This window comes from Podarcis bocagei (genome assembly GCF_964188305.1).
Source record: "Podarcis bocagei genome assembly, chromosome: 16".
Taxonomy (NCBI): domain Eukaryota; kingdom Metazoa; phylum Chordata; class Lepidosauria; order Squamata; family Lacertidae; genus Podarcis; species Podarcis bocagei.
The window spans coordinates 31,539,188-31,553,438 of record NC_138142.1 but is presented as its reverse complement, the minus strand read 5'-3'; the positions used below and the strand labels follow the sequence as shown (position 1 = coordinate 31,553,438).

General features: G+C 46.1%; 1 protein-coding gene across 3 annotated transcripts in view; it reads left to right on the top strand.

The window, feature by feature from the left end:
- Positions 1-14,251, top strand: part of MACROD1 (mono-ADP ribosylhydrolase 1) — a 315,061-nt gene that overhangs the window by 230,699 nt on the left and 70,111 nt on the right. For 2 of the 3 annotated variants that reach the window (XM_081174241.1, XM_081174242.1), the window contains exon 4: positions 279-308. The exons of the other annotated variant lie outside the window; for it this stretch is intronic. In XM_081174241.1, the coding sequence (XP_081030367.1) occupies positions 279-308 (30 nt within the window). The remainder of the gene's footprint in view (positions 1-278; positions 309-14,251) is intronic. 3 annotated transcript variants of the gene reach the window in all.

The window sequence follows — 14,251 nt, the reverse complement described above, 5'->3', positions numbered from 1 at the left end:
TATGATTCAGACAAAGGGATGAAGATGCTTTGACTTTCGGTACCTGAGTTCCCACAGGGAGATGGGCCTGGTAAGAGAAGCAGCTTGGTGCAAAGTGGGGGTGGAGGGGACTCCAAGGGTTGGGACAAGGGCTGGAGGGAAGAAGGAGCTTTCCAAAAAGCCAAATAAGTTACTATTGTAATGCTTCCCCCTGCTTTTTTGTGAATGAACTAAAGTGAAATGGTTCCTGAGCAGGCAGCGATTTAATAACATAATCTTTCTCTGTGTTTTCTTTGTAGCTAACAGTTCCCTGCTGGGAGGAGGCGGTGGTGAGTCTCCTAATTGATACCTTTTTCTTCTTCACAGCATTCAAATTAATATCTCTACTGGTTTGAAAGGGAGGGGGAAGGAAGCACAGGGTGCTGGGAGTTGGGTACTGCCTGTGGCTGTTCAGAATACATGAGAGGCCCAGCTGGCTGAATCCCTGGAGAGCTGCTGCCAGTCAGTGGTGGACTAGATAGACAAGAAGCTGGACATAGTATAAAGCAGAAGGTTGTGATCTTAAGTTCAAGAACGGCACAATGTTAAATAAGTATGTCTTCCACAGTACATAACTTACAGCATTTCATTACCAGGTGAGATAGCTTTTTAATTATTATTTTTTTAAAAAGGAAAAACAAATACTTGGAGAATAGGTCTATGAATCACCACTCATAATGAGGCAAAATAGAACCTCCGTCTTCAGGGGCACTCCACCTTTTGGTGACAGCTGATGGAGTCAAGCAGTACAAGAAGGGGTAACCAACATGGTGCTCCTCCATGTGTTGTTGTCCTACAACATGTTGTGTTATGCCACACCTCCACATCATCCATTTTGTGACTGGCATCCCTAAAACTCTCTCAAAATTAAAAATGTGCCCCTTGGTCAGAAAAGGTTGGTCTACTCTGACTGGCAGCAGCTCTCCAGGGATTCAGGCAGAGAAAGGTGTTTTTTCACCTGGCTAGGCAGAACAAAACAAGTGTTTGGAAAGAATATAAATTTTGACTCTTGGTGTGTTGTTTATTTGGTTGTTTAATATTGTGCTACCTAGGGAGAGGACAGAAATCCCATTTTGTTTGCATTTTTATGTGGAGCTGCCAAATTTGTTCTTCTCAAAATGTTATGCAAACCAAAACACACATTCACTTTTCTGAATTTTGCAGTGCAATTCTCTAACCAAATAATATGCACAAAAATGCACATGTTGGGGGGAAATGTGGTTCAAAATGCGCACACTGATTAAAATAACATACCAAAATGCATTATAGTAGGATAATTTGCCTACAAAATTGTGCATATTAGTCAAAACTTCATATAAAATATTGATGGTTTTATGATTATCGTTTTTTAAAAACAATCAATCTGTAAATTGCTGGGGAAATGGAAAACACTGAGAAACCAAAACAAATCCAGACATCCTGAGTGCTACCCCACCTTTCAGAGTGAGCCCTCACAAGGCAGTTTACAATCAAACAATTGAACAAACATGCAACAAAAACAGCATCTGATAAAACCATACATACAGGGAGCTGGCAAAATAAATAAAAGCCTGGACTAGATGTTCTTTAAAAGCTGAGCGTAGAGAGGCCAGACAGGGCCATTCAAAGGCTAGTGGGCTGTAAGGGATATGACGCAGGCAGGCAAACTGGGTGTTCCGAAAAAAACATCTATTGCTCCCCCTGCCCTCTGGGTCTTTCTGCCAATGAGAAAGTTCTAAGTTATTTTGTCTGGCTTGACATTGTGCTATAGAATATTCAAAGGGGGAGGGGGGAACCTGTGGACCACACTGAATTTGGATGAGTAAGGGCCCTCCCACCCCCCACCCCCCCCCACTTATGTGTCCTTTCCTTTGCCCTTTTCCAAAATGGTGGGCATTGTCAGCATACTATGTGCTCTGAATAAGAAGCCGCCCGCACTCCCCAGGGCTCTTCTGCAAAGGCTGCTCTCCATGCAAGTAGCAGGTTGTGCTTGGCTTTTGACATGGCACCTGGGAGGGCCAGCAACTCCCAGGATTTATCTGTAAAGCGGGGAGTGGAGGTCACGCTTGGCCAGTGGCAGCACATAGCTCTCCAAGATGCTCACGGCTCTCCAGGTGTTAGGCAGGCAGGTGTCCCCTGGTGCAGGTTGAGGTCGGCTTAGTTTTTGCTCACATATGGTACACAGACAGACACACAGAGAGAGAGATGCACTTTCAGGAGGAGGACAGCTATGCGCCCTGGCAGCTGACATGCCCGGGATCACTGCAGCTAGTATTTCTGTGTGGTGTGTACACAGCCTTAAAACAAGAAATTAACCATCTTAATAAACAAACAAGTAAATAAATTCGAAAACAGTTTGACACCAGCAGAAGCACAAATAATGTAGCCATGAAATATTATAAAGCAACAGGGGGAAAACATATTTAAAACACAGCCACCATAAAAAATGTGGGATAATTATGGGATAATCCTATGCCTTTCTACTCAGGTGTGAGTCCTACTGAGTTGATTGGAACTTACTCTCAGGTAAGTTGAAGTTAGCTTTAACTACAGCAGTTATGCCACTTCAGAAGGGAATAACCATTTACCCATGACCCCCAGCAAGTATGGCCAATGTCCAGGGGTGATGGGAGTTGTAGTTCAGCAAACAACTGGAGGGCCAAAGGCTCCCCCACACCCGATGAGCCTTCTTGAGGATTGGTACATTCTGTTAATTCTCCAGTTCAAGTGATCACATGGTGGAGACACCCTCTATGCAGATGCATGGTAGAATTATTCTTCCCCTGTCCTCCCCTCCCCCCAGCTCCCAAGAAGGCTCATTGGATGGAGGCAAGCCGAGAACAGTCACTCATGCAGAGAAGCAACAAACAGCCTCCTCTGGGGGCAGGGAATTTTGCTGCAGGCATGGACTAATCCAACCATGCATGAGGCAGAGGTGCAGCAAAATTGCCTCCCTCTACCCCACCCCACCCACAAAAGGAGACTTTGGAAAGAGGCAAGTCCAGGGCAGTTACTCACGCAGAGAGACGGCAGGCATCCTTCTCTGTGGGTGGGCGATTTGGAGTTCACAGCAGCCTGCAGTTATTTGATTCATTCATTTACCTGGCCTGCTAGCAATTCTCTTCGTGAACTTGCAGACTGGTTTAAAGGAAGAGCGGCTTTCTAGGGACTCCCAACACTGCAGAGATACAAGAGTGTGGGGAGGGGCTCCTCTCGAGTTGAAATGGCCCTCTGGCCAAGCCTGCTCTAACCTGCAGCACAGTGCCCCCCAGAGGCAAGGCTGCCCTTTACCGGTCTCTGCCACTACAGCCCCCTCATCTGTATCCCATCCATGCCACGCAGCGTAGGCCTCGCTGAGCCAAGATTTCACAAAGTCAAAGCCCAAGGTGGCAGGAGTCTGGAAGCCGAGCCAGCCAGCAGAAGAAAATTGCAAGGAAATGAAGGAGTCAGGCAAACAAACAAGCCCCATCCTGAGGCCACTCGCTCCCAGCGGCATCACTGCCAATGTTAATGGGTCCTTTATTTATGCCTGACCCGAAGTGATCCCATTTTATTTCCACTCTTTAAAGTCCTGGACCTGTCGCCAGTGTGCGTGGGGCTTTTTTTCGTATGGTGATAAACAAGAACCAACCGGGATTTATCCTCCCGTCCATTAACCTGTGATCTCACAGCTCGCAAATAAACGCTGAAGCTGCAGGCTGCCTAACGACCCACCCACCCACTCGCTCGCCCAACCTCTTCCTCAGCTTACCAGTCCTGCAGACGCAGCAGCAAAGTGGGGGACAGGGATTGGCCGGGGGGGGCATAGCACAGCACAGCCAGCCTGGACAAAGAGGCTCCTTCTGTTCTGCAGCAGGGGAACCTAACAAGATTAGAAGAATCTGGCTTTCCAAGCATCTGGACCTCATGGTCTGAAAGAAAATGTGCCGCTCCCAAGAATCGAGTGTACAGTGGTACCTCGGGTTACATACTCTTCAGGTTACATACGCTTCAGGTTACAGACTCCGCTAACCCAGAAATAGTGCTTCAGGTTAAGAACTTCGTGCTCCAGTGGCACGGCGGCAGCAGGAAGCCCCATTAGCTAAAGTGGTGCTTCAGGTTAAGAACAGTTTCAGGTTAAGTACGGACCTCCGGAACAAATTAAGTACTTAACCTGAGGTACCACTGTACAAGGTGTGAGACAAAACATGCAGATTCTGAGAATCTAGTCCACAAGGACTGAGAGAAAACATGAAGCTGCTAAGAATCCAGCCTGCAAGGTCTGAGAGAATACGTGCCGATCTAAGGATCTAGTCCACATGGTTTGAGAAATATATGTTGGTAGTATACCAGGAACCTAGGCTTGAAACAAGAGCTTTGGTATTAGCCTGGTGAGCTAGTTGCTGGTCACCAAGGAGTCGCAATCTCTTTGCCCTCTCCTCTTGTGCGTGGAGAGTTGTGCAAAAAAGATTTAGGAGATGCATGGCTTTCCCTCTCCCACCTCTCCCACTGTATTAGTCATAGGATGCTGCTCTTTTCTGAGTCAGACTACTTGGTCCGCTGAGCTCAGTGTTGTCTGCAGTGACTGGCAGCTAGGGACATCAGGAGGCAGCAATTTCCATCCCATCCTGTGTTCATCACAATCAGTTCTGTTTCTGTTCCACTGCAGTTCGGCTGTCCCACTTAGGTCATTAATTTCAATGCATTTTGATGGAAGGGAAATGCCATGAACATAATGTTTGCAAACTAAAACAAAAACAAAAAACCCTGCAACAGCAAACACCACTTGTATTTGCTTGTGCGATTTCTGGTCCTGACCTTAGACGAACATCCAAATTGTGTCTAATTCCTCTCTCGTTTCCAACAGAATTCTCTTACATCCAGGCTTTCAGGCAGTGGGCATTCTCAGCACTATCTGAGGGTGCCAGGGATTCAACCTGGGACCTTTTGCACGTCAAGCAGATGCTCTGCTACCGAGCTTCAGTTCTTGAAGCTTGAGCTTATTTAGTAGAGGAGTAAATCATGACTGGCTGTGGCCCAGACTGTGTCCTTCCCCCATTTCTGTCGCAGAATGCATCTCACTTAGCAAGCACACCTGCTGTGCAGTGTTGCTGGAATGTCAATCAACTCCCTACCTTTTGCAACCACGGTAATTCCCCACCAACAACACTGGGCAGTGCTGAGTGGGTGAGAGCAACAAATGAACACAGGAAGCTGCCTTGTCAAGCCATTGGCCCACCCAGCTCAGGACTCTCTACAAGAACTAGCAAGTTCTCGCCAAGGTTTCATGCAGGGGTATGTCTACCTGGGCATGCCAGGGATTGATGCTCTACCACTGAGCTAGGCAGGTGCAAGAAAGCATGCAGGTAGAATCCCTCCAGGCAGCTCCCTCCTATGCTTCCAAGTGATCGACTTAGCTCTCTGCTTGGAGCAACAAAAGGCATCCTAGGGAAATAAATAAAAAAAATTGTCTAGTATCACCTTAGAGACCAACTACAGTGGTGCCTCGCAAGACGAAATTAATCCGTTCCGCGAGTCTCTTCGTCTTGCGGTTTTTTCGTCTTGTGAAGCACGGCTATTAGCGGCTATTAGCGGCTTAGCGGCTATTAACGGCTTAGCGGCTTTAAGAAAAAGGAAACAAACTCGCAAGAACTCGCAAGACGATTTGTCTTGCGAAGCAAGTCCATAGGGAAATTCGTCTTGCGGAACGACTCAAAAAACGGAAAACTCTTTCGTCTTGCGCGTTTTTCGTCTTGCGAGGTACCACTGTAAGTAGTTCTGGGTATAAGCTTTCATGGGCATGCACACATCTTCAGATACCTGCATGCACATGAAAGCTTATACCCAGAACTACTTAGTTGGTCTCTAAGGTGCTACTGGACAAATTTTTTATTAATTTATTTCAACTGCGTCAGACCAACACGGCTACCTACCTGAATCTAGAATCCTAGGGAAAGGTAGCTTTCATTCCCCCCCACCACCACATCCCAGGCCACGCCATTGCACTCGCTCTGCAGGGAGCCTTCTGTGTAGACCACACACCTGGTTGCTTAGGGTGGAGAAGGTGCTGAAACAGTGTGCCCAGTCTCCAGAGCTGGAGCTTATCCAGGTGTGCTTTCTCTGTCTGACTGCATGTTTTCCTCTGCCAATACAGGGGATGCTGTATTGCACATGCTTTGCATGCAAAAGAACCTGCGGTTCAATCCCAGCATCTCCAGGAAGGGCAGTGGAGCAGCAGGGCACTTTGTCTGAAACTTTGTAGAAGCTGCTGCCAGTCTGTGTGGACAGTAATAAGCTGGGTGGATACCAGGAACTGAGCTAGACCATTTTCTGTGTTTCCAAATTTGCATTTAGATATATGAATTACCATCGGAGTATTTTATGCAAATCCAGTTCTTCATTTGTTTTCCCCTCTCTCTTTTTGGTGATGCATTTTCTCTTTATGGTGATGGTGAAGTGTAGACCACATGACAAATGTAGTTTGGCCCTTACAAGTGGATAGCCAGCAAGATGGGCAGATCAAGAAAATGCCTTTGTCACAAGCTACATCTGCGGGACTAGTCCAAGACATTTTGACACTTGAAATGGATAAATCCAAATTATTCTCCTCCCACCTCTTCCTCCTCCCTCTCCCCATCTTCTGTAGGAGCCAACTCCTAGGGGCTGAGGTCCCTTTGGGCCCCCAATAAATTATTTGACGGGGCTGGGCCCCTCAAAAGTTGATGGGCATTGCCACTCAAATGGTGTGTGTTTCATGTGATTGTTTATGTGGGGTTGGGCTTACCGGGGTCCCCCAAAAGTTTATTCAAGTTGGCACCTCTGCCCTGCCCCCCCCCAATGAGTGCCCTGTCCTCCCCCCCATGAGCCCAAGAAGGCAAACACCAATGTGGTAAAACAATAAAATTATAAATAATATAAAAGCTTTTTTAACAATCTCATACCTTAATGCCTGAATATTTCAAGGTGGCCAGCGGCAGTAGATTTCAGCCATCAAATGTCTGGAAGTAAACAGGAATGTTTTTAACTTCTTCCTGGAAGTTAGTAATGAGGGGAATAGTTGTACCTCATCAAGGAGAGCATTCCGCAGCTAGGGAGCCACCATCAATAAGTCCCTGTAATGGGTCAACACCACCAGGCATCAGTCAGCAGTGGCACCAGCAACAGGGCCTTCCTGCTGACTGTAGGAAGCAAAGTAGTTGATAATGCTGTCACCCCTCCCATAAATTAAAACGGAGTCGTATCCAAGACTCTACTTAAACTAGGCCCATTGAAATGAATGGAGCTAAGTGAATCACACTCGTTAATTTCAGTGGGTCTGTTCTGATTAGGCAGGGCCTCAGACGTTACACGGGTCCTTACACCTAGCATTGCTGCATGAATCACCGCAGTTCAGCCCCTGCTTATCTCCCCACACACAATTGCTCTTGAGTGTTGTGCTAGCAAACCAACTGCAACTGCTTTCTTTCTTTAAATAAATAAATAAAATCAACTTCAGAAGCTTTAATCTTACGATGAATCTGAGCTGTTGTTATTTCAGGGTAGCGGCAACTCACAATGCATTCAGCAACATTTATTATCTGAACTGGCATCCTCCGCCCTTCACAGATCTAACCTCTGGGGAGAGAGAGAGAGAGAGAGAGAGAGAGAGAGAGAGAGAGAAGGAAGGGAGGGAGAAAGCGAGAGACAGCGGAGGGGGGGCAATGGGGCATAATCTTCAAAACCGCAAAAATAATTTCATGTACGATGTTCATTTTTGTATAGTAAAAAAATATACTATTCATGAGCTTTTAACACTCTTCCTCTCTTCCTCCTAAAGCTCATAGAATTATGTGCAAATAATTAACACCATTCGGGATTGCACTCATAAGTTCCTCTATCCCCAGCCCCTCACTAGCTCCCCCTTTCTCTCCTGGTTTTAAAAGGCACACACATACCCTGGGCAAAACAGGGGCGATTAGACTAGGAGCCACAGGGCTCAGTCGTTACCATCTGGAATGAAAAAACAAGGTAGCCTTTTTTTTATATAGCCCATGACCATAGTAATTTATCAACCCTGACTAGCTTTCAACGAAAAACATACCTTAATCATGTAAACAAATAGTCAAAAATACACAATATCCATATGGGGGTTTCACAGCTTTTACCCAATTATATACCAACATTTTGGCATGTTATATACCAAAACTTTCCTCATTTAGTCTGCTATCTTACACTGATCAGTGATCAATAATCTCTCTGCTGGGCTGGTATAAAGCAATACTCACCCATTCTTATCTGCCAGCATGGTTCCTCCCAATTACTTGTGTGTCTTAAAATAGGTTGGACGGTAGCATCCTGAGGGATTAAACTAAGTACTCCCCCCCAAAAAAAGAATATGACCTAGTAAAATTATTAGCCATGGTGGCTGTCAGTTCTGAGTTGCTTTCACTCAAAAAAAAATTATTTAGCTGTATAAATAATGATAATAATTGCCAGAAATAAATAGTAATCCAATACGAGCAAGAAAGTGACAAAAGAACTTGTCAAATGCAATATATATTTTATGTGAAGTAAAAAAATCAGAGAGAAGAAAGTGAAAGAGAACAATACATCCTCAAGAATATTTTTAGTATTACGCTACTGCGTTGCTACTATACCTTCATTCACAAATCCGCAAAGAAGAAAAAGTTAGGTACAAGGTTCCCTCCAAAGTTTTAACGCCTCGTAAAAGTAATTGTCATCATTTTCTACTACTTCAAGGACAGATTCAGAGCCGTCTTCGTCACCTTGGTTGTCGCAACGTTGTATATGGCATCTTGCCATGCACATCAAACCATTCTTCATGCAAGTAGGCAACTCTCCTGGACAGTTGTGGATACATTGTCTGTGGTGGCCCAAAGCTTATTTTGGGATGCACACCCTATCGTCTTATACATATTTTGGCTCTGACTAGATTATCTGCTATAAAACAAATGGGTTTGTATCCAACATTCGTTCTATTGAGAGTGGTAGCTGGTTCCTACTGGGGGCTGGTGGGACGGAAGGCAGGAGGGCCAACAGTAGGTGGAGCCAGTGAGCCACTGGCAGGCAGAGTCACAGCCAATGGCAGGCAGAGCCAACTAATTCTAGTTTTGTCACCATCCTCCTCTCTTAACAAGGGTCAACACTGAGACCAAGGAGGAGGAAGCTGAGAGCCAGTGCTGCCCCCTGGACTGAATCTAAGAAAGAAGGCAAGTAGGTGGGAGCTGGTTTAGGGCAGACTGAAGTTGGTGGAGCAGTGCCCCCTTCGCCCAAATGAACATACCTCCACTGCCTGTTGAACTGAAATTAATGGGCATAACTAACATGGGTTCATTAATATCAGTGGGTCTACTGTCAGTAGAACTTAATTTAATACAGCCCTAGGACTGAGTTGAATCGACCCCATTCTAAGGTCCATGTAACTGGAGAGGAATTGCGTTAACAGATGAAGCTTTGCACCAGGAGTGTTACCTAAGCAGATACATGATTCATCGCTGATCAATGTCAGGTAGCAGGCTAAATTAGGAAAATGTTGGCATATAATATGTAGAAGCTCCTCAGCCTTCATGAACAATTTTATCCAAAAGTGAAATCTGAAAAATGAGATCTTAGTGTACACTAGGGTAGTTTCTACCCACAAATCCTCCCTATTCTTCATCCAGGTACTCAAGGATAAGCCAGCTGAAAACACTGTAGCGGGAACAGTGAGAGGCATGGCCTGGGGAGAAGGGGTGTGGCCAAGGAAGGGCATGACATGCGGAAAGTCCCCAGGGCCTGACAATGAGGCTTGGAAGGCCACATCTGGCTCCCAGCCCTGAGGATTCCCACCCCAGTGTAGACAGAACTGAGATGGATGGACCAATGGTATGATTGAAAGTAGGTGGCTCCCTATACTCCTTTGTAGGCCCAGATGAAATAAGTACAGCATGCATACAAATGTTGCGCTTCATCTCTGAGCTGTGGGGCTCTAGACATGCGCCTAGTCGGTGGAGAAGAGGCTAAGTGCATTCATTGTTCCTGCCATTAAAGTCTCTTTGCCAAATGCTGTGCGATCTTTTTCCCTGGATAGCCAAAAGATATTCAGCCCACCAGAGCGGGGAGCGGAATTAAACTCCTAATCAGCAAAATAGCTCGATGCTTTAAAAAGAGAAAGAGAGAGAGAGAGAACAAAATCAATTTCTCCATCTCCAGAAGGATATGCGTATATCTCCCCCTAAATGGGAAGTGACAGCACTCACTTAAAACCAGGGTAAGATTGATGCCACAGAGAGCAATCCTCCTGACAACTGGGGACGCTTTTTGCTGCTACTGGAGGGGCTAAAAATAGCTCTTGCAAAATGCTTCTGTGGGGCACATCTGCGAGTGTGTTCATCCAGATGTTCCTCCAACACCTGGAAGCAGAATGGGCTTGAATATTTGTGGATACAGACAGATATAGATATATATGAATGGTGGGAAAACACGTGGTTGGGAAAACTGCAGGATGAACCACTTGAAAACAAAAATGGATTGCGCAGGCACGTAAATGTACTCCCTAAAAAGTAAATCCAGCCCCCTGCCGCCCCCAAAAAAATCTGGGTGAAAGGTGATAAAAACAAAGAGTAGAAAAATAGATGTATAGATAATACGTTTCGGTTCCACAAAGCTTAAAGATGGCCATTCCATTTGAGCTTTTGTACAGCTGAAGACCCCTTGGGGTTTTGGTCACTTGCAAAAGCTTGCTGAAGTGAGCACTGATAGCTTCTGGTGACAGGTGGCTGTTAGGAAGTGCACACACCCAATGATTAATGCAGTGGCTATCAATGGCTACAACCCCAGTGGCTGTGTTCTGCCTCCACTGTCAGAGGGAGCAATGCTTCTGAATGCCAGCTGCTGGGAACCACAGGAGGGAGAGCGCTGCTGCATTTGGGTCCTGCTTGCAGGCTTCCCATTGGAGCAACTGTTGGGCCATAGTGAGAACGGGACGCAGGGCTAGATCCAGAAAGTTCTTTGTACGTCTCTGCGTAAATACAGTGCTCTGAACATTAAATAATGCAAAGCACATACCCTCCAACATTTGAAAATAAGGACGTCCTATTCCATAAGAACAACAGCAATAATAATTTTATTATTTATACCCCAGCCACTCTGGGTGGCTTCCAACATATATAAAAACGTAACAAAGCATTAAACATTTAAAAACTTCCCTATACAAGGCTGCCTTCAGATGTCTTCTAAAGGTTGTTTAGTTTAGTTACTTATCTACCTTTGCTCCAGGGTCGCATAAATCCATGCCCTCCCAACATTTCTCTGATGAAAATAGGGGTGAAAAGCAGAGGCGGAGCTAGCTGCTCCGGCACCTGGAGCAGCGTGCACCCAGGGGGCAGGGCTAGCTGCCCACGGGGGCAGGGTGAGTGTCCCAGGGGTGCACTGCCTGCCGCGAGCCTCCCGGGGACACCGCCCCCGGCAAGCATCCAGGGGTGGTGGTGCAGCAATGTCACCCCCCTCAGGGATGGCACCCCAGTCAGTCTGCACCCACCCACCCCCTTCCTACGCCCCTGGTTCTAAGGAAAAGCAGGACATAAAGGTAAAGGTACCCCTGACCATTAGGTACAGTCGTGGCCGACTCTGGGGTTGCGGCACTTATCTCGCTTTATTGGCCGAGGGAGCCGGCGTACAGCTTCCGGGTCATGTGGCCAGCATGACTAAGCCACTTCTGGCAAACCAGAGCAGCACACGGAAACACCATTTACCTTCCCGCCGGAGTGGTACCTATTTATCTTTGACGTGCTTTCGAACTGCTAGGTTGGCAGGAGCAGGGACTGAGCAACGGGAGCTGAACCCGTTGCGGGGATTCGAACCGCCGACCTTCTGATCGGCAAGTCCTAATTTGGGATTGTCTCTGGAAAATAGGGATGATTGGAAGGTCTGTAAAGTATTACAAGCTACTTGAATTCTCTCTCTCCCTCTCTGTCACACACACACACACACACACACACACACCACAGATTATCATGGTAACCACGCTTGCAGCTTTTTCAAAGCAGGAAATAGTTTTTATTCCAGTTAGGTGAGTTCATGGTACACTGTGGCCTCCACAAAGACATACTTCCTGAAGATTTATTTGCACAGAAGTGTCTTGTAATATCTTAACAAGACTCTCTTGGGGGGCGCTGCTTCCTATACCGGACTTACAACCCGTCCCCAGAGTTTATCAGTTTTAAGGTTGAGGGAGATGAGCTCCCTCTGTCCTGCTAACATTCTTCAGCTCTGCAGAAGACACAGCTCTTCACCCTGGCCTGTCAAGCTTCCTTTGACACCTGAGCAATAGATTTTCAGATCCCATCCTATTCCTGGAAGTGTAGTTTGTTTTAAACTGTTTTTCCTGCTCAATTTTAAATTCCTGTAACCTGTTCTATGGTGAAGGGCGGGTAAGAAATTGAATCATTAATAGCAATAATGCTATTAATTTCTGAATTTAACAAGAAAGAAAAGGGGAAATGGGGGGGAAACCAGGAAAAGATGAAACAAAATTAAAGAACAAAAAGGGGGGAAATAACTATAAATCATAACAATGACCTATGAGCAATTTTATTTATCAGTGGCACAATGGCCATTACAAAACACGGGACTAGCCCATATACTGCACCTACAACTACAGATTGGTTGTGGCAAATCTAAACTGCTATGACAAACACCAGGGAAACAGATATAAAAGGTAATATAAAAATAATACTTCTAATAGACCACCATCAGTTCACATTGCAGATAATAATTTTATAAATCCAGCAATGACGGATTGACTTAGAATTGGGTGCTTCAAGTTGAGATGGGCTAGGAGTGGGGGTTTTTAACTTGCAGCTGTGTCATTGGTAACATTGTTTTTGGTTCTTTTACTTACCCCAGAATTATCCCCAGAAAGGGTAAACCCAGATTAATGAGAAAAAAGCCACAGAATTGTCACCAAGTTCAAGTCAGAGAACCTAAGTTAGACGTGTCTATTAACTTCAGTGGGTTTCCTCTGAGTTGGACTGGCAATGGAGGCAACCCTTGGGGTGGAGTTTCAATGCCGACGGTGTCATGCGGATGCTGCAGACAGCTTAACATGGGTGTTTAGGACCAATCCCACAATAACTCCCAACGCCCATTAAGCACACCCTTCATCCACGCATCCCGGCTCTTCTCTCTCCCCCCCCCCTTCCCATCCATTGCACTCTAGTGTCACTCCCCAGACGTCCTTGTCCAGAAGTACAATTAAGCCCATTACCTTGGATTTTATTTTCCTGCCTTTAAAAGTTGTTTTGCAATCAAATTAAAAAGAGAGGAAGAAAGATGGGGAGCGGGGCGGGCGGGGGAATTGGGGGAAGGAAAGCTGCCCTTCCGTTAATGCACTCTTGCGCTGCTAAGTGCCATAAATCTCACCGTGGCGTTAAAAAGCTGGACCTCGGAACTCGGCTATTTCACAAAAATCTGCCATAAATCTCTGTCAAGCCAAGCTAATGAAGAGAACAACAAACTGTCAATAGGGGAAGCTTCCAGAGGGGCCCCTCCCTGCTGTCCCTTATATCTTCTCACACCGGACGTCAAGCTGGTGCTTTTTAGAAAAGAAAAGAAGAAAAAACAGTGTTTAAGGCAAGGGGCCAATTGCTTCCACTACCCCATTAACGGATGCATTACGGTAGGAGCATGTGGGGGGCTGCCTTTAGCACCAAAGACAGCCAAAGAGCTGGATTTTAAACCCCCACGAATCTGCAGCAGCCTCTACTTCAGCTCTGCAAGAAGTGAGATGATGCTCAAGGAAACAGCTATGGATGGACCGCTGGGCATTGCCTGTCCAACTGCTTTCCATGCTAGGCATGCTCCAAGGCACCACAGGCCTGTGGCCAGGGATTTTGTGCGGAGGGGGTGCCTGAAGCAGGCGAGGAATCGTTGCAATGCAGCCAGAACAGAAATACAGGTAGCCTGATATGTTAACGTTACTGAACAAGCTTCAGTATTCACCCAACTGAAGTATCCTAGAATTTAAAAACTAAGGGCCTAGCGCCTGTCAGTCATCCTCCTAGTTTGTATTCATTGGCCAGAACGCTGGAAGGGGTGAGAAAGTTGACTCCTTGGAGCTCCTTCATACGGCCTGTTTATTGAGCGTTCACCCTGTTTGCTTACACACAGGTTAAGCTATATCCAGTCTTTGCTGAGCATTCCTTCTGATTTGTTTGTGGGGAGTTTATATGACAATCAGCATTCATTGGCTTGCACAGTGTTTATACACCTTCCCATGAATCATCTGTTCATCCCA